The sequence below is a fragment of the Pseudophryne corroboree genome, chromosome 6 (assembly GCF_028390025.1).
Source record: "Pseudophryne corroboree isolate aPseCor3 chromosome 6, aPseCor3.hap2, whole genome shotgun sequence".
Classification (NCBI taxonomy): Eukaryota; Metazoa; Chordata; class Amphibia; order Anura; family Myobatrachidae; genus Pseudophryne; species Pseudophryne corroboree.
Window position 1 is genome coordinate 474,378,457 of NC_086449.1, and position 23,438 is coordinate 474,401,894.

The 23,438-nt window shown below is 45.6% G+C and overlaps 1 protein-coding gene and 1 long non-coding RNA gene across 8 annotated transcripts in view; one reads left to right on the top strand and one right to left on the bottom strand.

Annotated features, from left to right (window-relative positions):
• The window catches only part of ST7 (suppression of tumorigenicity 7), a 240,173-nt gene that overhangs the window by 150,871 nt on the left and 65,864 nt on the right, over positions 1-23,438 (bottom strand). Inside the window, exon 1 of one of the 7 annotated variants that reach the window (XM_063927226.1) lies at positions 7,983-8,363. The exons of the other annotated variants lie outside the window; for them this stretch is intronic. Within the exon in view, the coding sequence (XP_063783296.1) occupies positions 7,983-8,004 (22 nt within the window). The 5' untranslated portion in view covers positions 8,005-8,363. Of the gene's footprint in view, positions 1-7,982; positions 8,364-23,438 lie in introns of those variants that run through there. 7 annotated transcript variants of the gene reach the window in all.
• Positions 1-23,438, top strand: part of LOC134932637 (uncharacterized) — a 126,397-nt gene that overhangs the window by 77,597 nt on the left and 25,362 nt on the right. The gene's annotated exons all lie outside the window — the stretch shown is intronic.

The following is a 23,438-nucleotide window of genomic DNA, read 5'->3' on the forward strand; positions in this document are numbered from 1 at the left end:
CTGAGACCTGGCAGGGGTGAAATACACCAAAGAATCCAGTCTAAGTCAGAATACTACCACGCTCATATGGAAGGTCCTATAAGACTCGAATTCTACAGAGGAATCCTGTGCAAGATGTTGTGTCCCCCCCCCCCCCTTCCCAATTGATTAAATCCGTTATTTAATCTAGGACGGGTGCATAAAAGACCCGATGCTGTGACCCAAGCAAGCAATCTTCTGTATTTGCAGTTATGTATAGTGTTCCGCAAACTAGTATTTGGACTGTATATCATGTTATAAATCAAGTTATCTTTTTCAAACACAAATCCCAGTGCCTTAGTTGCAAAGATCCACATTGGATCTAAAAACACCAACATTCTTCCATAGCTGACGGCACAATACATATTGTATATAGGTACCAATGTCTGCACTAAGCCAATGACTGTCCATCAAAACACTGTTTAACCTGCAGCCAGTCTGTCCTCATATCTTACGTAATCCAAAGCTAAAAACACTTACTGTGTATACATAAAAAGTGGGAGATTTCCCTAGAAATAAATGAGTGCAGATGTTAAAGTGGGTTTTCCAGGATTATTATATGGACTATACTCGTACTGTACAGAGTTCCAGCATTTGCAACTGAATGTTCTCGATTACTAAGAACAATGGCAAATTTACTGTTATTGCTCATTTATTGCATATTTTTGTGAACTGTGTATATTTCATATTACTATTATTATTAATATTATTATAATATGAAATATATACTATGTTTATTTTCTGATGGTACTCAATGGTAAGGAGTATAACACCTTTTTTTCTTCTTCAAAAATTGGAAGTTCTTCTATCTTCACATACAGTGGGGATTGAAAGTTTGGGCATCCCAGGCAAAAATTCATTTTAATGTGCAAAAAGAAGCCAAGGAAAGATGGAAAAAACCTCCAAAAGGCATCAAATTACAGATTAGACATTCTTATAACATGTCAAAAAAAGTTTGATTTTATTTCCATCATCTACAATTTCAAAAAAACAGAAAACAAAAATGGCGTCTGCAAAAGTTTGGGCACCCTGCAGAGTTAATACCTTGTACTGCCCCCTTTGGCAAGTATCACAGCTTGTAAACGCTTTTTGTAGCCAGCCAAGAGTCTTTCAATTCTTGTTTGAGGTATCTTCGCCCATTCTTCCTTACAAAAGTCTTCCAGTTCTTTGAGATTCCTGGGTTGTCTGTGACGCACTGCTCTTTTAAGGTCTATCCATAGATTTTCAATTATGTTGAGGTCAGGAGATTGTGAAGGCCATGGCAAAACCTTCAGTTTACGCCTCTTGATGTAATCCACCGTGGATTTTGAGGTGTGTTTAGGATCATTATCCATTTGTAGAAGCCATCCTCTCTTTAACTTCAGCTTTTTCACAGATGGCATCAAGTTAGCGTCCAAAATTTGCTGGAATCTTATTGAATCCATTTTTCCTTCTACTCGTGAAATGTTTCCTGTGCCACTGGCTGCAATACAACCCCAAAGCATGATTGATCCACCCCCATGCTTAACAGTTGGACAGAGGTTCTTTTCATTAAATTCTGTGCCCTTCCTTCTCCAAACGTACCTTTCCTCATACCGGCCAAAAAGTTTGATTTTAACCTCATCGGTCCACAGAACTTTATTCCAAAATGCATTAGGCTTGTCTATATGTTCATTTGCAAACTTCAAACTCTGATTTTTGTGGTGAGGACGTAGAAGAGGTTTTCTTCTGATGACTCTTCCATGAAGACCATATTTGTACAAGTATCTCTTTATAGTGGAGTAGTGTACCACAACTCCAGTGTCTGCCAGATCTTCCTGGAGGGATCGTGCAGTCAAACGTGGATTTTGACTTGCTTTTCTCACAATCCTGCGAGCTGTTCTGTCTGATATTTTTCTTGGTTTTCCAGATCTTGCTTTAACTTCCACTGTTCCTGATGACTGCCATTTCTTAATTACATTCCGAACAGAGGATACAGGCATCTGATAACGCTTTGCTATCTTCTTCTAGCCTTCTCCTGCTTTGTGGGCGTCAACTATTCTCAGTTTCAGTGTTCTACACAACTGCTTAGAGGAACCCATGGTGCTGATTGTTGGAGCAAGGTCAGATGAGTCTGGGCTTTTAAAACCTTTGAGATCGACATCACCTGGTCCATCCAGATGATTGAGAACAATCCATGACACTGCCAGGTCTCAGCTGTCCAAAGGGGGCAGTACAAGGTATTAACTCTGCAGGGTGCCCAAACTTTTGCAGACGCCATTTTTTGTTTTCTGTTCTTTTGAAAGTGTAAATGATGAAAATAATAAGAATTTACTTACCGATAATTCTATTTCTCGTAGTCCGTAGTGGATGCTGGGACTCCGTCAGGACCATGGGGAATAGCGGCTCCGCAGGAGACAGGGCACAAAAGTAAAAGCTTTAGGATCAGGTGGTGTGCACTGGCTCCTCCCCCTATGACCCTCCTCCAAGCCTCAGTTAGGATACTGTGCCCGGACGAGCGTACACAATAAGGAAGGATTTTGAATCCCGGGTAAGACTCATACCAGCCACACCAATCACACTGTACAACCTGTGATCTGAACCCAGTTAACAGCATGATAACAGCGGAGCCTCTGAAAAGATGGCTCACAACAATAATAACCCGATTTTTGTAACAATAACTATGTACAAGTATTGCAGACAATCCGCACTTGGGATGGGCGCCCAGCATCCACTACGGACTACGAGAAATAGAATTATCGGTAAGTAAATTCTTATTTTCTCTGACGTCCTAGTGGATGCTGGGACTCCGTCAGGACCATGGGGATTATACCAAAGCTCCCAAACGGGCGGGAGAGTGCGGATGACTCTGCAGCACCGAATGAGAGAACTCCAGGTCCTCCTCAGCCAGGGTATCAAATTTGTAGAATTTTGCAAACGTGTTTGCTCCTGACCAAGTAGCAGCTCGGCAAAGTTGTAAAGCCGAGACCCCTCGGGCAGCCGCCCAAGATGAGCCCACCTTCCTTGTGAAATGGGCATTTACATATTTTGGCTGTGGCAGGCCTGCCACAGAATGTGCAAGCTGAATTGTACTACACATCCAACTAGCAATCGTCTGCTTAGAAGCAAGAGCACCCAGTTTGTTGGGTGCATACAGGATAACAGCAAATCAGTTTTCCTGACTCCAGCCGTCCTGGAAACCTATATTTTCAGGGCCCTGACAACATCTAGCAACTTGGAGTCCTCCAAGTCCCTAATAGCCGCAGGTACCACAATAAACTGGTTCAGGTGAAACGCTGACACCACCTTTGGGAGAAACTGGGGACGAGTCCGCAGCTCTGCCCTGTCCGAATGGACAATCAGATATGGGCTTTTGTGAGAGAGGCCCCGCCCCCTATTCCGGCGGGCTCTTCTCCCGGTTTTTCTGAGACCTGGCAGGGGTGAAATACATCCATATAGCCTCAGGGACTATATGTGATGTATTCTTTAGCCAGAAAAGGTATTAACATTGCTGCCCAGGGCGCCCCCCCCAGCGCCCTGCACCCTCAGTGACCGTTGGTGTGAAGTGTGCTGAGAGCAATGGCGCACAGCTGCAGTGCTGTGCGCTACCTCATGAAGACTGAAAAGCCTTCAGCCGCTGGTTTCTGGACCTCTTCTTACTTCGGCATCTGCAAGGGGGTCGGCGGCGCGGCTCCGGTGACCCATCCAGGCTGTACCTGTGATCGTCCCTCTGGAGCTAGTGTCCAGTAGCCTAAGAAGCAAATCCATCCTGCACGCAGGTGAGTTCACTTCTTCTCCCCTAGGTCCCTCGTTGCAGTGAGCCTGTTGCCAGCAGGACTCACTGAAAATAAGAAACCTATCAAAACTTTTACTCTAAGTAGCTCTTTATGAGAGCCACCTAGATTGCACCCTGCTCGGACGGGCACAAAAACCTAACCGAGGCTTGGAGGAGGGTCATAGGGGGAGGAGCCAGTGCACACCACCTGATCCTAAAGCTTTTACTTTTGTGCCCTGTCTCCTGCGGAGCCGCTATTCCCCATGGTCCTGACGGAGTCCCAGCATCCACTAGGACGTCAGAGAAAACATCAAACTTTTTTTTGACATGTTATAAGAATGTCTAATCTGTAATTTGATGCCTTTGGAGATTTTTCCATCTTTCCTTGGCTTCTTTTTGCACATTAAAATGAATTTTTGCCTGGGGTGCCCAAACTTTCAATCCCCACTGTATCTGAACACTCCTGTCTGGAATATGTATACCCAGACTAGTTTATCTAAAATGTTTACTAAACTAGTGAGACACCAATCTGGAAACAGGACCTTCAGTAGTTTAGGTGCTTTTAGGTTTTTGTTTTTTTTAACTTACTGGTATCCAATACCTGTAAGTGCTGAATTCCACCATATTTGCTATATTTAACATACTGTACATACTGTATATAGGATTTAGATTCCTACACTGTTTGAGTATTACTGCATCCTGCTTTTCACTAGATAACTGAACATCTGCAGCCTATGGAAAAAAACTCTATTCAGCAAGCCAAAAGCAGCACCAACCAACGTACATAGTCATTTTTACTAATTTGTTTTGCCCTGTTGGGAGTCCAGGTCCCACTATGGCTTTTCACTGTTACAGTCTGTAGATGACGTGATGTGAAAAACTTTCCCAGGGACTCTTTGCTGTGGTTTCTGATTCTAATCACATTATATATCCACTAGGTTATATAGTACATCACACCTCAACCCTCGAGAAAAAAAAAAAACCTCCCATACACATCTCCAAGTGTGTAGGGCCCAATAGTCCTACTTTAGGCTCAAAATGAACATCAGTGGGTGGTAGGTAGGATGAGAACTTTCAATGACAAGTAACATTCTGACGTACCACTATTAGACAGAGATAGATAGATATCCAAATTTATTTACCGATAATCATATTAGTAGAAGACACACACCTGCCAAGAGAATGCATCTTCCCCCGTTAACTTGATATAACCACAAGACTGAAAAAACTGCTAAGTCAATTGTATAAGGCTCAGGAATGGGTGAGTAGCTGAGATGTACTCACAAACTGGAATTAATGTGTGCGAGTTAAGCCAACAGTAGAGAGTATACTGGGGGCCGGCGCAAGGATGTATCACAGAGCTACTGGGAGAAAATGGGCATATGGTGTGGGATACTAGTAGAAAGCATATAATGCATATAAACAGGCAGGGTTTATTTAAGAAAAAAAATAAAAAATTATGCATACTTATAAACTGTACCATTTGTAGAGCTAATAAAGTGTTTGCTTAGTTAGCTACTGTGGTTACCATGAATATAACAAATAGTTACCTTGAAGAATAATTAGGAAACAATTTGTGCAATAGCGTTTCACATAATACAGGCCAGTGTGCAGTGCAATTACAATAATACAACCCGAGAGTTCCATTTTTGCCTTCCTATTCCGTGGTATGCCAATCCTCATTGTAATTGTATATTTGCATTATGCTGAATTTATTGACTATAAAGCTAAGAGTCGTGTGATGTGGTGTGGCTGGGACAGGTCTGAGAACAATAAAGGCCAAATTCCGCTGAAGACACATGTACAATGTTTCTGAATAGTTTATAAACTGTAACTCATTTCTATTAGAAAGCGAAGGATACTTTCCCTTACAAAGATTCTGCCTGATGAGCCAATTAGATGATGCAAACAATGGTTTGCTGACACAGACAGAAACTGCTGATTTTGGAGTAGGAATAAAATAAATAAATGTAAACACACTTATGATACAAAAAGGAAATGCTATATAAAATCATGCCTAGAAGTCTAAAATAAACAAACACCAATGTATTAACGGATACCTCTGTAACTTTAAGTAAGTAGTCAGAGGAAGACAGAAAAAAGTTGTTACTAATTAAGTTGTTTGTTGTAACAAACTAGATTTCTCTATGTAACCATTTTATAGTGTATACACCAGAAGAGGAAAAAAGAAAAAGAAAAGAAAAGTGGCTAAATAAAAAAAAAAAAGAAAAAGAAAGGAAAGGTTGAAAAAATAAATAAGAGGACGCATACAAAATAAGTAGTGTTATCACATTTTAAAAACAGAATTTGGAAGTGCGGACACTTTAATAGAACACTATTCAAGCATATCTTTACTTTGCCTCCTGTGCCTTTAAAAACCAAATCAAAATGGCAGGTAATGCACTTCAGCACTGGCTCAGTTTCATGCTATCTGCTGCTGCTCTACAAGGAGCACACTAACTCCCTCCTCTTTATTAGTAGTCTGGTAGCCATGGAAACAAAAGCAGCTAGCAGCTGAGAGCACACAGATAGTATGTCTGTTGCTTTAGCAGCAAAGCATGTGCAAAAGATAAAGGGAACACCTCCCTGCTGCAAGAGATTGTACAAAGCATGGCAAGCCACTGTCCATGGAATCACTCAGAATTGTACAGATTCTCCTGCCCATGTAATGCAATCACAGTGGCCTATACGCAGATGATGCACCAGCGCCTTCCATATATCTACCCACAGCATGTTTAAATAATCTCACATTAAATATCTAATATTAACAGTATTTCCCACACCTAAATGAATCTATGATCATAAAGATATTACTCAGATGGATCACTCAGTAACACTGGTGGATTTTAAAACAATTCCTTAAATGATCCATGCCCAGAGATTTAATACTTCCTAAAACTACTACTACCAGCTACTACTGAACGGCGGAAACCATTATTTGTTTAAATGCATCACATTAAAAAGTCTACTGGTAATGGTAACAACATGAGATAACAGTAGCTATGCAATCACAACCTGTATTATCCAAGCATCAGCAAATCTATTCTAAAGAAATCCTATTGCTTGTTTATGCAAAATTATGTCAACTAACCTAGATCACTGTTTAAAATGTAACAAATTCTGCAGTGGGTGTTTTTTTATTCCTTAAGGCATATACAGTATAGTTCTATAAAACCCAGTTCTATGTAGCATGAGCAGGTAATGGGTTGGATCATATGCTGGTGAGGTCAGAGTACTACAAGTTCACAGATCAGCCCCAGACTTCCCTTTTCAATGTCACAATAGGCTTTGGGCACCTGCTTGTCTCCTTGCAGCACCATGTTACACTATCATGTCCCCATAGCACTTAATTATTAGAAGATTGTTGGATGCACTGCGATTTGCAGAAAGACACGCACATTGCACACACCCTCTAAATGCATATGGGAACACAGTACAAAGATGCTACAAGATGTGTATCAAAACACGTGTCAAGAAGTTCCATAATGGATAAGCTTTGGATTTATTGTAATGTAAAAGAGCAGCAGACTATGAATATAACGGAACAGTGGACTCTTAATAGTCGCTGCATTTCTTCTCCATTTCAGCCACACATCTACAGTATCTCTTTACAATCAAGGTGATCTTACATTATAAAGGTTGTGCTACAGTGTGACTCGGTCATTATCTTCAATAGAGCATCCTTTCAAAAATAAACAGACATTAATGTGTCATTGTACATTTGTAACACAATAATCATTTAGTGTTAATATGAGTCTACAAAATCCCAGCTTAAGAGATTCTTCCGTCAATCAGTGATTTCTGGACATGTGTCAAGATCAACCCGGTAATTTCCCCTAGATCCCAGTAATATTCTCATCCTATATCCCTCCCAATGGGGACAAACACGGCCTCACAAGAGAGCAGTTCTGTAGGAAAATACAGAATGTTGTGTCCATTACTGGCTGGGAGGAATCACTGACATGTTCTCAGTGTGTCAGTACATTCCCTGTAAGCTGTAGCTCTCCTCTTCCCTACTCTGCAGCCAGGGAAGGATGGAAGCTGGCTGACTACCTAAAAGCAGCATGCAGACAGCCCAGCAGAAATGCAGTAAATAACATACGACACATCCTATGCAATGAAATGCAAGTTAACCATAGCCCAGATTTAAGCATTAACAAATAATAGTAATAATTCAAATACATACATACAGAAATAAAACAGAGGAATACATTGAGATGCATTTACTTACATGAGGATTCTGTACCAAACATGGCTGGCCTCTGATCAGAGTTAAATAAATTAGAATAAAATGAGGGATGAAATATATGGGGATTTTACACAGCAGGGATCATGAAGCCAGACAATGCAGTCCCAGCTATCCAGCTGCCAAATACCTTTCTCTAAAGCTGAAGGCTGCAGAACACTCTCACTGAGGCTGAAAGACCCCTCTTGACGGAGAGAGCAGAAAAAAAAAAAATCATGAGCGGCTATTTCAGTCCAATTGGCAAGCATAGGCCAATGTGTATTTTCTATGATGCAGCGAGGCAGAAATAGGTAGCAGAAACCAGATACTGCAGTAGTCCACAGCCCTGCTCTCCGTAAAACAATAGCACAGCTTATGCACACACTGAGTGACGTCAGGACACTGCAATGACCGACTGCTGTTAACTAAAGGCTAGGAGGGGGCTTGGATAAAGCAGAGTAATTCAAATAGGAATTCCTTTGTCACCAAAGCCACAATGAAAAAGGAGACATCCCCTTTCTTACATTTTGCACAGCAATGAACGGAAAGTAGCCTTTGCACTTGTGCATTCAAATAAGCCAGCATAAGGGATGGGATGTACTTCACAGTGACAGACTATGGAAATACTGGCCACAATATCTGTAGCTTTATTCATTTGGGAGGCGGGATTAGAGCAGGTATTACAGAAGAAATCAATTTTACATCCCTTCAACAAGCAACACATATTGCAAAAGGGAGTAATTACTATGAAACAATCCAACCTAGTAGACAAAATACAACATTGATTAAGATGGGCCTATTTATGTAAAGGAGGTCAAAATATACACAAAAACTATTTCTTTGAGGGGAGCCATGACATTTTTTTTTTTTTTTATAAAAACAGAATTTCAACTGCCCTGCACCTAAAAGGTAAAATATAAAAGGGTCACAAAATCACACAGACATGGTTCCTGTATGCGAGATCCGTATGCTCTAGCTTACAAATTTTTACATTTATGGTATTTACGTGGCCAGTATGTCTGGAAGCAGTATATTTTGGCGGCATGAGGTAGTCTATTGGTTTTAAAAACACTCCTGAGAAACTATAAAGTGTATTTAGAACAATGGTTACAACATACTGATGCCAAATTTAACAATAAACAATGACAATGAATAGAATAAGACAGGCTTCCAAGAGGACACTGAGCAGGTATTGATATTCGCCAATAATATTAACTGGCACTGGAAATTACCCTATTTAGCACCTGCATGTTACCCATAAATGTGACTCAGGGAGAAGAATTGGTTGGTACTTTGGGCATAATTCAGATCTGATCACAGCAGCAAATTTGTTAGCTATTGGGAAAACCATGTGCACTGCAGGGAGGCAAATATAACATGTGCAGATAGAGTTAAGGGGGGGTACTCACGGAGATCCATGCTTAAAATCTAAGCAATCTGACTAGATTGCATAGATTTTAAGAACAGATCACTCGTGTGTACCCCCCACAGCGATAGCGATGCGCGGGGCTATCGCCGGTGCTAGATTGGCCTGCATGCAGGCTCAATCTAGCATGTCACTCATTTCACCCGCTGTGTGAAATGAGCGGCCCCTTAGATTTGGGAGGGTTATTTTGTTTCTGTGCAGGGTAAATACAGGCTGATTTTTTTTTACACTGTAATTTAGATTTCAGTTTGAACACACCCCACCCAAATCTAACTCTCTCTGCACATGTTATATCTTCCCCCCTGCAGTGCACATGGTTTTGCCCATTAGCTAACAAATTTTCTGCTGCAATCAGATCTGAATTAGGCCCCTTATCTCTCCACAGGCACTGATGCATATACTCCAATATATCCTTGTAAAGGTGTGTATACACAGTGAGATCCTTGCTATGCCCAATTTTGACTATGCGATTTTCCTTGAACTCCCCCAGAGTCCAGATAGCATTTTGACTATCTGTGCTTGAGATTTTATCTATGTACGATTTTGACTAATACGACTTTTACACCAAAATCCCGGGTCTGACCCAGAGTTTGGAACACGATTCCAAGCTGGGTCAGACCCGGGACTCCCCTGCCATTTACACCGCAGTGCCGATCCCTGATATTCACGGATCGGCACCGTTTACACTGCACCCGGGTGCAGAGTCTTGTGGGCCGGTGCTTAGAGATGCCATCTCCAAGCGCCGGGGAAATCCTGCAGACCGGTGCTCCAGAGCGTCACGCTGGGGGCAAGCCCAGCAATCTGAAAGCTGCTGTGCTGCCCCCAGCCTCCGGCACTTCCAGGCACCAGACATGGCGCTGCTGTCTGCATAGACAGCATGTGACATGTCCCCAACCGCTGCATGGCAACCAGCACGGCGCCGCTGTCTGCATAGACAGTGTGCGCCGTGACCCCCAGCCTCCCGACCGCCCACCAGACACCGCCGTACGGGAGGTTTGCCATGCTGTTAAATGGGTGCCCGGTTGGCTGACCCGGCTTATCCATTTACACCGCCTCCTGCCAGTGTCCAACCCTGCGTACAAGCCGGGTTGGATTCCCGGGAAAGTGGACCTGGGGTTTAGGAGAAGAACCCTTTTACACCGCCTGCAGTCCCGGGGTTTTGTGCGCTCCCGTGCAAAATCCCGGGATATTTCAGGTGGTATAAAAGGGGTATCAGTGCCACTTTTGACTATACTTTGTACTAGATAATACACCAGACAGTCAAGACTGACTTGCCTGCACAGTCTATCTAGCCTTTCGATACCGACCCCACGGGAGCGTGCATCAGGATCGAATCGGTATCGCAAGCTGCCTAACACCTTGCGATATGCACTAACTATTCATAAGATTTTGACTATACAGTCAAAATCTTAGATTTATCTCACCATGTGTACACACTTTAAGATAAGCCTATTGTGTAACACAGACAGACCTAATAACATGCTGAACAAGCATTTAATTAACCATTTTCTACTGTATGAATGCCAATGGTACATTTGTCTTTTGGTATTCCGGTGGGTTGTGTTGTTGGGTTGTTTGTCCCCCCCCCCCCCCCCCAGTTTTCTGGAGATGTCTTCCATAATGTAGGATATATTTATGTTTTAACTCAAACTGGGTTTATCACTAAATAGATCATTTGGTTAGGTGTGGTATCTTAGCATAGATTCATCACAGGGGGGTCATCCTTCCTGTTGGTATGTAAAGGATGGCAGCATTTATGGTGTAATGGTAAGTATTACTGCTTCGTAGCACTAAGGGCTTAGGTTCAACTCCCACCAAGGACCTTAAGGTGCATACACACGGTGAGATTTTGGCTATCTTCGATTTTGACTATGCGATATGGACTACGCGATAAGTGCCAATTTTGACTATACTTTAGTACTAGACAGTCAAAATTGACTTGCCTGCACAGTTTATCTAGCCTTGCGATACCGACCCCAAAGGACCACGCATCAGTATAACAATGTGGCAAACACCTTGCGATTTGCACTAACTTTCCTTGGGATTTTGACTATATAGTCATATCACAAGAATAAGTTTAATCGTGTGTACACACCTTAACTGTGTGGCCTTTATATACATTCCTAGAGCTTGCGTAGGCTCCAGGTACTCCGGTTTCCTCCCACAATCCAAAAATATATTAGTAGGTTAGTTGGCTTCTGACTAAAAAAAATTAACCGTAGTCTGTATGTACATGTGGTAGGGAACATAGATGGTAAGCTCCCCATGGGCAGGGACTAGTATCAATGGACAAATATTTTCGGTAAAACACTGCAGAATTTCTTGTGCGCTATAGAAATAATCAGTAATAAATAAATTGAGTACAGTGTATACTCTAGTATAAGCCGACTTTTTCAGCACTTTTTTTTGTGCTGAAAAAGCCCCCTCGGCTTATACTCGAGTCAGTGCAGGGAAGTGGGGACACGGAGAGCAGTCAGTGCAGTATGAAGGAGGGACACGGAGGGCACTGCGCGCACCTCTCCTGTGTCCCTCCTGCGTCTCCGGCGGGTCTATTAGAGGAAATACCCGTTCGTGAGCTCTGATTGGCTCATGAACCGGCACTTCATTTAACAGACCCGCCGCGGCCGCCGGAGACGCAGGAGGGACACAGGAGAGGCGCGCGCAGTGCCCTCCGTGTCCCTCCTTCACAAGACAGCGCGGGAGCTGCGGAAGGTAATTAGCTGGCACTATGAGGGGGCATATCTGGCACTATGAGGAGGCATACCTGGCACTGAGGGGGGCATACCTGGCACTGAGTGGGGCATATCTGGCACTGAGTGGGGCATATCTGGCAGTGTGATGGCTGTGTACGGCTAGAGCTGCATTTCCCACCCTAGGCTTATACTCGAGTCAATAAGTTTTCCCAGGTTTCTGTGGTAAAATTAGGTGCCTCGGCTTATATTCGGGTCGACTTATACTCGAGTATATACGGTAACTATCCAGTTTTGGATGGCATCATTTCGTGATGATAAATTTTAATTGCAAGATTTGGGACCTAAATCATAATGGATTTAAAAAGGCTGGTTTATCATCTGTCAACATATGTGACAAAACTATGTAAAATGGGCTTTGCAAGTCCATAAAGTAGATCCTCTCAACATCCAGAGGAGTATAACACCTTTATGCTGTGACATTCCTAGCTCATTTAACTAAATTTTCCATACAACACACCAACCAGTAGGTGTTGCAGCAGCATGTAAGTAGTTTCAGGTGCCGTTGGAGGAGCCTGAAGGAACAAGTGGTTCCAGGTACTGGTGTAGGAGCCTGGTGGTGGCAGCGAGTAACTGACTTCTCCCACTGCACTGAAGGAGGGTAACAAGTCACCGACATGGACAAGGAATCCCTAAACCCTGGGAATGGCAGAAACAGTCCATACAAAAAGTTTAGGAAAAAGATAACTGCTTATATAATTTCTCCACAGTGAGTCTGTATCGGCAGGCAGATTAAAGCTGGGTACACATTAGATGATAAATCAGACGATTTGTGGCTTTGAGCTGAATCAGAACGACAAATAGTCTACATTGTCCAGTGTAAGTCATTTGTTACATCTTCAGATTGGTCGTACATGCAGGTCAATCTAAAGAGATCAGCAATGATTTTGAGCAAATCGTGTGTACTCACTTCCTACATATATACGATACATCAGTAACAACCAAACTACCGAACGATACATGATATATCAATTGGTTGTTTGTAAGATTGCACAGGGCGTATGCACTATATAATTTATCCAGGAGTTCAAGGGAAATCGGGAGGATAATTGCGTCATTTGCAGATTGTCTACTGTGTACCCAGCTTAAGGCTAGCCAGCCATACTGGTCTAGAATTGTGACACAGGAAATCACAATCTTTTTGATTTTGTGCATCATTCTACATTGGTCACTATCTACAGATTACACTGAAATTATATTTCTCTTACGTCCTAGAGGATGCTGGGGACTCCGTAAGGACCATGGGGTATAGACAGGCTCCGCAGGAGATATGGGCACTATAAAGAACTTTAGAATAGGTGTGCACTGGCTCCTCCCTCTATGCCCCTCCTCCAGACCTCAGTTAGATCCTGTGCCCAGAGGAGATTGGGTGCATTACAGGGGAGCTCTCCTGAGTTTCTCTGATAAAGAATTTTGTTAGGTTTTTTTATTTTCAGGGAGCACTGCTGGCAACAGGCTCCCTGCATCGTGGGACTGAGGGGAGAGAAGCAGACCTACTTAAGTGATAGGCTCTGCTTCTTAGGCTACTGGACACCATTACCTCCAGAGGGAGTCGGAACGCAGGTCTCCCCACGCTGTTCGTCCCGGAGCCGCGCCGCCGTCCTCCTCGCAGAGCCGGAAGATAGAAGCCGGGTGAGTATAAGAAGAAAAGAAGACTTCAAGGCGGCAGAAGACTTCAGATCTTCACTGAGGTAAGCGCGCAGCAGTAACGCTGCGCGCCATTGCTCCCACACAATACACACACTAGTGGGCACTGATGGGTGCAGGGCGCAGGGGGGGCGCCCCCTGGCCAGCAATAAAACCACTATATCTGGCATTATTAGGTTGGACACTGCAGAGGCAGTAATTCTTTAAATCCCCCGCCAGTTTGAGATACTTTGAGCGGGACCGAAGCCCGCCGCTGGAGGGGGTGGAGCTTGGTCCCTCAGCACTAACCAGCGCCATTTTCTCCACAGAGATCTGCAGAGAAGCTGGCTCCCCAGTCTCTCCCCTGCTGAACACGGTGACACAGGGCTGAAAAGAGGAGGGGGGGGGGGGCACTTGTAAGGCGCAGTGAGTGTATTAACACAGTTATTAATATAAAAGCACTATTATCTGGGAGTTTATTTTCCAGTGTCAGTTGGCGCTGGGTGTGTGCTGACATACTCTCTCTCTGTCTCTCCAAAGGGCCTTATTGGGGAACTGTGTCCTTATAACGATATCCCTGTGTGTGTGGGGGTGTCGGTACGAGTGTGTCGGCATGTCTGATGCGGAAGGCTCAGCTAAGGAGGAGGTGGAGCAGATGACTGTGGTGTCTCCGTCGGCAACGCAGACTCATGATTGGATGGACATGTGGAATGTTTTAAATGCAAATGTGACATTATTACATAAGAGATTGGACAAAGCAGAGTCCAGGGAAAAAGCAGGGAGTCAATCCACGGCTTCGGCTGGGTCACCGGGCCCTTCTGGGTCTCAAAAACGTCCCCTATCCCAAATAGCAGACACTGATACCGACACGGACTCTGACTCCAGTGTCGACTACGATGAAGCGAGGTTACACCCAAGGGTGGCAAAAAGTTATTTGAAAAAGCTTGGGAAACTCCAGATAAAAAACTGCAGATTCCCAAGAGGATTCTTATGGCGTATCCTTTCCCTGCACAGGACAGGGTACGATGGGAATCCTCACCCAGGGTGGACAAGGCTTTAACACGCCTGTCCAAGAAAGTGGCGCTACAGTCTCCAGACACGGCAGCCCTCAAGGATCCTGCTGATCGCAGTCAGGAAACTACTTTAAAGTCTATTTATGCGCATACAGGTGCTTTGCTCAGAGAGGGACGCTCAAAGAGACGTTGGGCTGCTGGGTTCGAGAGCCAACGCCATGGCGATTTCTGCTAGGCGAGCCCTGTGGACCCGCCAATGGACGGGTGATGCAGACTCAAAGAAGCATATGGAGGTTTTGCCATACAAAGGTGAAGTTTTATTTGGGGAAGGTCTCGCGGACCTGGTTGCCACAGCTACCACGGGTAAATCTACCTTTTTGCCTTTTGCTCCCCCGCAGCAAAAGAAAACTCCACAATATCAGATGCAGTCCTTTCGGTCGCATAAGTCCAGAAGAGGTCGGGGCTCATCTTTCCTCGCCAGAGGTAAGGGTAGAGGTAAGAGAGCTCCTGCTCCGGCTAGTTCCCAGGAGCAGAAGTCCTACTAAATCCACCGCATGACGCTGGGGCTCCACTGAGGGAATCCACACCGGTGGGGGCACGTCTTCGACTCTTCAGCCAGGTCTGGGTTCTGTCAGACGTGGATCCTTGGGCGATGGATATTGTATCCCAAGGCTACAAACTGGAATTCGAAGAGGTGCCCCCTCGCCCGTTTTTTCAGGTCGGCCTTGCCAGCTTCTTCCCCAGAGAGGGAAGTAGTGTTAGCTGCAATTCAAAAACTGTATCAACAGCAAGTGATTGTCAAGGTTCCCCAAGTTCAACAGGGGAAAGGGTACTATAAAACCCTGTTCGTGGTCCCGAAGCCGTATGGTTCGGTCAGACCCATTTTAAATCTAAAATCCCTAAACCTGTACTTGAAAAAGTTCAAATTCAAGATGGAATCGCTCCGGGCTGTGATCTCCAGTCTGGAAGGGGGGGATTTTATGGTGTCACTCGACATAGAGGATGCATACCTTCATGTCCCCATATATCCTCTTCATCAGGCGTACCTGAGATTCGCTGTACGGGACTGTCATTACCAGTTCAGACGTTGCCGTTTGGGCTTTCCACGGCCCCGAGGATTTTCACCAAGGTGATGGCGGAGATGATGGTGCTCCTGCGCAGGCAGGGAGTCACAAATATCCCATACTTGGACGATCTCCTGATAAAAGCAAGATCGAGAGATCAATTGCAGAAGAGCGTGTCGCTCTCCCTGAGAGTGCTACAACAACACGGTTGGATTCTCAATCTGCCAAAGTCACAATTGGTTCCAACGACTCGACTATCATTCCTAGGCATGATTCTGGACACGGAACAGAAGAGGGTTTTTCTCCCGATGGAAAAAGCCCAGGACCTCCAGAACATGGTCAGAGACTTGCTAAAACCAAAAAAAGAGCGTCTGTTCATGAATGCACTCGAGTTCTGGGGAAAATGGTGGCAGCCTACGAGGCCATCCCCTTCGGCAGGTTTCATGCAAGGTCGTTTCAGTGGGACCTCCTGGACAAGTGGTCAGGGTCCCATCTACTAATACATCAGAAGATAAGCCTGTCCCCCCGGGCCAGGGTGTCTCTCCTGTGGTGGCTGTGGGTGCTCACCTTCTAGAGGGTCGCAGGTTCGGCATTCAAGACTGGGTTCTGGTGACCACGGACGCGAGCCTCCGAGGATGGGGAGCAGTCACACAAGGAAAAAGTTTTCAGGGCCTATGGTCAAGCCAGGAGGCTTGTCTACACATCAACATTCTGGAATTGAGGGCCATATACAACGGCCTACGACAAGCGGAGAAACTTCTTCGAGACCTACCGGTTCTGATTCAATAAGACAACGTCACAGCTGTGGCTTATGTAAACCACCAAGGCGGGACAAGGAGCAGAGTGGCAATGGCGGAAGTCACCAGGATTCTGCGCTGGGCGGAAAATCACGTATGCGCTCTGTCAGCGGTCTTCATTCCGGGAGTGGACAACTGGGAAGCAGACTTCCTCAGCAGACACGATCTCCATCCAGGAGAGTGGGGACTTCATCAAGACATTTTTACAGAGATAACAAGTCTTTGGGGAATTCCTCACATAGACATGATGGCATCACGCCTCAACAAGAAGCTTCGGATGTATTGTGTCAGGTCAAGGGACCATCAGGCAGTAGCGGTGGACGCCCTGGTGACACCTTGGGTGTTTCAGTCGGTCTATGTGTTCCCCCCTCTTCCTCTCATCTCAAAAATATTGAGAATCATAAGACAAAGTGTGAGAACAATCCTCATTGTTCCAGATTGGCCTCGAAAGGCCTGGTATTCGGATCTTCAGGAGATGTTCACGGAAGATCCATGGCCTCTTCCTCTCAGGGAGGACCTGTTACAACAGGGGCCCTGCGTGTTCCAAGACTTACCGCGGTTTGAGGATTCCAAATCCCTGGATGTAGTCAGGGCCTTAAAAATCTATGTAGCCAGGACGGCTCGAGTTAGGAAAACAGTAGCACTGTTTGTCCTGTATGCATCCAACAAAGTTGGCGCTCCTGCCTCGAAGCAGACTATTGCTCGCTGGATCTGTAACACGATTCAGCAGGCTCATTCTACGGCGGGATTGCAGTTAAATTCAGTAAAGGCCCATTCCACTAGGAAGGTGGCCTCTTCTTGGGCGGCTGCCCGAGGCGTCTCGGCTTTACAGCTTTGCCGAGCAGCTACTTGGTCAGGTTCAAACACTTTTGCAAAGTTCTATAAGTTTGATACCCTGGCTGATGAGGACCTTGCATTTGCTCAGTCGGTGCTGCAGAGTCGTCCGCACTCTCCCGCCTGGTCTGGAGCTTTGGTATAAACCCCATGGTCCTTACGGAGTCCCCAGCATCCTCTAGGACGTAAGAGAAAATAAGATTTTAAACCTACCGGTAAATCTTTTTCTCCTAGTCCGTAGAGTATGCTGGGCGCCCGTCCCAGTGCAGACGAAATCTGCAAGGCTTGTATATAGTTGTCGCTTACATAAGGATTATTTTACAGTTGAGATAAGTCTTTAGCTGATACTGGTTTTTGTTCATACTGTTAACTGGTTGCGTATATTCCAGGTTATACGGTGTTGATGGTGTGGGCTGGTATGAATCTTGCCCTTAGATTGTCATATTGTCCATCTCCTCTGGGCACAGTTTCTCTAACTGAGGTCTGGAGGAGGGGCGTAGAGGGAGGAGCCAGTGCACACCCATTCTAAAAGTTCTTTATAATGCCCATATCTCCTGCGGAGCCCGTCTATACCCCATGGTCCTTACGGAGTCCCCAGCATCCTCTACGGACTAGGAGAAAAAGATTTACCGGTAGGTTTAAAATATTATTTTCAAATATAGGTAATTTTTTTATCCACTGTGGATGGTAAAGGTGTGAAAATGGGACATGTCCTAGATCTCACACATAAAGGGACTATCCTGGCATTATGTGTAACCACACAACACTGAGCAGTAGCTGTATTTAGGTATCTTTAATCTTATTCAGCTCACATGTAAATGACATGATATCCTAATTCAGTCAGTACTGTACATTTCATAATTGGGCTTACAGATCTCTATACTTAAGTTGTTGAAAGTTGACCTTAAAGTCTCAAGATACTGTGGCGAGTTAAGATACATATTCATTGTTGCAGATTACAAATTTGGCTACAGTGTTTTCCTATACCGCGGAGCTGATTCTGTGTCACAAACAGCTTCATATGCTGCTGCACAGGGACTGCAAACATACTGCTAACAGTACAGTATGCTGGGACTATATTTACTCGCAGCCACAACCCTCATCATTAGTATGGGCACTTACACCTACCCTATCCTTGGTGTAAGAGACCCATCTGAAACAGGCTTCCCTTCAGCATAGTCAGAACAGAATGTAGATCATGGAACTCCCACAAGACACTTCTATTTGTGCGCTTGTAAAGTAGATGCCCCACTGCCACCCCGAAACATTAAGCAGCCACAGTAGCAGTGGGGAGTCTGGAGGACAGTGTGCGGTGGCCCCGGGGCAACTGCCCGTTACCCCTCCTATAATCCAGCTCTGTTCATGTAGACATAACTGTCGACTAATCGTTGCCAACCCAGATGCACTACACCAGTTAGTGAAAACATTAAATTATCTTTATATATTGTACGCTGCGGACAGGACCCTTTACCTCTTTTTCCGCCTGTTATTACCCAGGGTATTGTAAACAATTGTAAAATGTAACAGAATATGTTGGTACTACATATGTAAAGGTTAATAAATAAAAATTTCTTGTGGTCCTTGGATAGGATTGGTTTCACAAAACTAGCTTTTAGTATTCTGCAAGGATCACCAAAGGCCATTTTAGTTGAAAACCATAGGGGAGGTTCACTTAAGTGGGTGGTCTTCAGTATGCCGGCGGTCGGGCTCCCGGCGACCAGCATACCGGCGCCGGGAGCCCGACAGCCGGCATACTGACACTTATTCTCCCTCGTGGGGGTCCACGACCCCCCTGGAGGGAGAAGAAATTAGTGTGGCGCGCGTAGCGTGGCGAGCGCAGCGAGCCCGCAAGGGGCTCATTTGCGCTCGCCACACTGTCGGTAAGCCGGCGGCCGGCCTCCCGGCGCCGGTATGCTGGTCGCCGGGAGGCCGGCCGCCGGCAGATCGTAGTGAACCCCACTTAAGCTGCTATGCACATTACAGGAAGGAACCCTCACCTGTTTCTGGAATGCACCTCTATGGGGTAAGAACAAAAACAAAAAAAAAAATTTCTGTATAAGCTGAAAAGGCCACTGAAAACTGTTTTTTTTGTACTTCAAAATGACGCAATTATCCTCCCGATTTCCCTTGAACTCCTGGATAAATTATATAGTGCATATGTACTGTGCAATCTTACAAATAATCAAATGATTTATCGTGTGTCGTTCGGTAGTTTGGTTGTTAATGATGTATCAGGTATAAATGTAGGAAGTGAGTACACACTAGATGATTTGCTCAAAATCATTGATGATATCTTTAGACTGACCTACATGTACAACCAATCTGAAGATGTAACGAGTGACTCACACTGGACAATGTGGACGATTTGTCATTCCGATTCAGCTCACAGAAACAAATTGTCCGATTTATCGTCTAATGTAGGGGTGGGCAACGTGCGGCCCGCGGGCCGGATGCGGCCCGCGGACCGATCCTGCCTGGCCCGCTGTGCCCCACCAGAGTGCAATGACAAGAGGCCCGACAGGCCGCTTGTCATTGCACTGCTCGCAGACGCGGCGCCGCTGAGGAAATCCCGGTCACGTCACATGGTCAGCTGACCGAGATTTCCTCTATCTCATGCGCTGGGCGTCACGGGGGGCGTCACGGGGGCGGCGCTGTGCGGGCACTGCAGAGTGGGACTCTGAGCAGAACGAAGCGGCCAGTGGGGAGCACAAGCGGAGGCCAGTGGGGAGAAGAAACGGCGGCCAGCGGGGAGAAGCAGCATCAGCAGCAGCGCGGATCATCACTGACAGTGGGGATCGTCACTGACAAATAGGTAAACCCCCTGGATAAAGCTAAAGCTGCCCTATCAGTTATGGGGAGGGGAGTTAAAACCGGTTGTATGGGTTTAGGGGAGTGGGGGGGGGGGGAGGGTAAGGACTGCTATATAGGTTTAGGGGGAGGGTGGGGAAAGGGGGGTAGGGACTGTCTGCCGTAATGTGTAAAAACGGGGGCCCTGTCTGCCGTAATGTGTAAAAACGGGGGGCGCTGTCTGCCGTAATGTGTAAAAACGGGGGCGCTGTCTGCCGTAATGTGTAAAAACGGGGGCGATGTCTGCCGTAATTATAAAAACGGGGGTGCTGTCTGCCGTAATGTATAAAAACGGGGGCGATGTCTGCCGTAATGTGTAAAAACGGGGGCACTGTCTGCCGTAATGTATAAAAACGGGGGCGATGTCTGCCGTAATGTGTAAAAAGGGGATGCTATCTGCCGTAATGTGTAAAAACGGGGGCGCTTGCTGCCGTAATGTGTAAAAACGGGGGTGCTGTCTGCCGTAATGTGTAAAAACGGGGGCACTGTCTGCCGTAATGTATAAAAACGGGGACGCTGTCTGCCGTAATGTATAAAAGCGGGGGCGCTGTCTGCCGTAATGTATAAAAGCGGGGGCGCTGTCTGCCGTAATTATAAAAATGGGGGTGCTGTCTGTCGTAATCTGTAAAAAGGGCACGCTGTCTGCCGTAATGTGTAAAAAGGGATCTCTTTTTGAGTATTTTGTGTGTGGCCCTCGAATATTCGCTGGAAGTGTTAAGCGGCCCCCCAGCTGAAATAATTGCCCACCCCTGGTCTAATGTGTACCCAGCTTTACTCTGCCTGCCGATACAGACTCACTGTGGAGAAATGACATATGTCTTTTTCCTAAGCTTTTTGTGTGGGCTGTTTTTGCCAGTCCCGGGGTATATTTTTGGATTGTGGGAGGGAACCGGAGTACCTGGAGGAAACCTATGCAAGCTCTAGGATTGTATACAAAGTCCACACAGTTAAGGTGTGTAAACACGGTGAAATTTATCCTTGCGATTTTGACTATATAGTCAAAATAGCAAGGAAAGTTAGTGCAAATCGCAAGGTGTTTGCCACATTGTGATCCTGATGCGCGGCAAGGCTAGAAAGACTAAAGTATGGTCAAAACTGGCACTTAGTCAAAATCGAAGATAGCCAAAATCTCACCGTGTGTATGGTGGGAGTTGAACCTAAGCCCTTAGTACTACGAAGCAGTAATGCTTACCATTACACCATACATGCAGCCATCCTTTACATAGCAACAGGAAGGATGACACAGCCTATCTGTACACTAAAATACATAATAAATAATGTCAACTTTATCTACTAAAATATACCTTCTAAATGACTTAAGGTGGGTTCACACGAAGAGATGTATACTTAATTTTAAAGCAATCTGACTAGATTGCTTAGAAATTAAGCACGGATCTCTCATGCCCCATGGCGATAGCGATGTGCGGCCCCACATGACAATATCTCAGATTCTAGACTGGTCTGCATGCAGGCACAATCTACCAGGTCATTCACTTCACTGCTGGGTGAAATGAGCGCCCCCCCTCGCTCAGCACACATCGCGCTGTGTTGAGCGGGGGAAGAGATGTGTGCTGAGCGGTCTGTTCTGTATCGTTCAGCACACATCTATGGGGAAATCTCCCCTGTGTGTAGGGCCCTTAAGTGGAAGCCCTGGGCTGTTTTCCTTAGGGCTGCTCTCATGTACTTGATGGTCTGGGACACTGGACCATGGGATTGCAGGCAGACCGTGAGAGCTGGCACCTAATTAGACTAGTATAACGTCAAGAGAGTAGCTCCTTTCCTCTGCGTCCCATGATCTTCAGTACAACTTCAAACTATATGAAGCTACTTGCACTTTGTAAAAAAAAAACAAAAAAAAAAAAAAAAAACCAGTATTGCAACTGAGCAGATCTACGTAGTGTCCAGCCACACATCCAATCCCCTGCAGCCACACCCTACATAGATCTGCTCAGCTGCAATGCTAATCATTTTTTTCACAAAGTACAAGGAAAGCTTCAAATAGTTAGAATTCTCTAGCTTTCTATGCAAGGACAAGTAGGTCAATGAATAGAGTATCTGACTGCAATGCCACAGGCAATGGGTTTGAATCTCGAGTGTGTCAGCATCTTGAAATGTAATAAAGGACCGTGTGACTATCAAGTTAAGTTCATGAATGTTGTATTGGTATTAATGACGAAAGTGGTGGGGGAAGGAGACAGGGGCCATCAGGAGATGCTGGGCTTCAAAAAGGGGGAAGCTGCAAGTGAAAGTCATTTAAACGGATAATTTACAAGTGCCTCCAACAGCGCCCCCTACCCTGCAGCGCTATGTGTGGTGCCACATACACCTAGTTACGGCCCTGGAGCTACAGTATTTAAAAATGTTTGTGTGTATAATTCCCTGCAACCATGCATGTGTTGGGAGGGAGTTCACTACGGCTGGCCGGCGGTCGGGCTCCCGGCGACCAGCATACCGGCGCCGGGAGCCCGACCGCCGGCTTACCGACAGTGTGGCGAGCGCAAATGAGCTCCTTGCGGGCTCGCTGCGCTCACCACGCTACGGGCACGGTGGCGCGCTACGCGCGCCACACTATTTTATTCTCCCTCTATGGGGGTCGTGGACCCCCACGAGGGAAAATAAGTGTCGGTATGCCGGCTGTCGGGCTCCCGGCGCCGGTATACTGAGCGCCGGGAGCCCAACCGCCGGCATACAGAAGACCACCCGTTGGGAGGTGCCCGTGCAAGTACTGCACCTAACAATGTTACCTTCCTCTGCCTAAGTGTAGAATGCAGATGTCACAAGATGTAAAGACAGGTATCGGTACAGGTATGTGATGAATGCAGTGCAGCACTGTACGTTACTGGAAAAAGTTGGATGCAAGACCATGTCTTATCACAAAATAAACTCTCCCTCAGTTGCATGACTTTGGTTACCAAATACAAAAATATATTCTCTCCTTTTTCTTCACTTCTGCAAAATACTTATCTGCATGTCATTCCATGGCACACGTGGCAGGTGAACATCAGCTCTATTCTCCACCCTCGCAGTCTCTCACTCATCTGTACCAGCAGTGACTGCCCTCCACTGGCCGCTGGGGGCTATTGTGCATGGAGACTCACCCTGTTT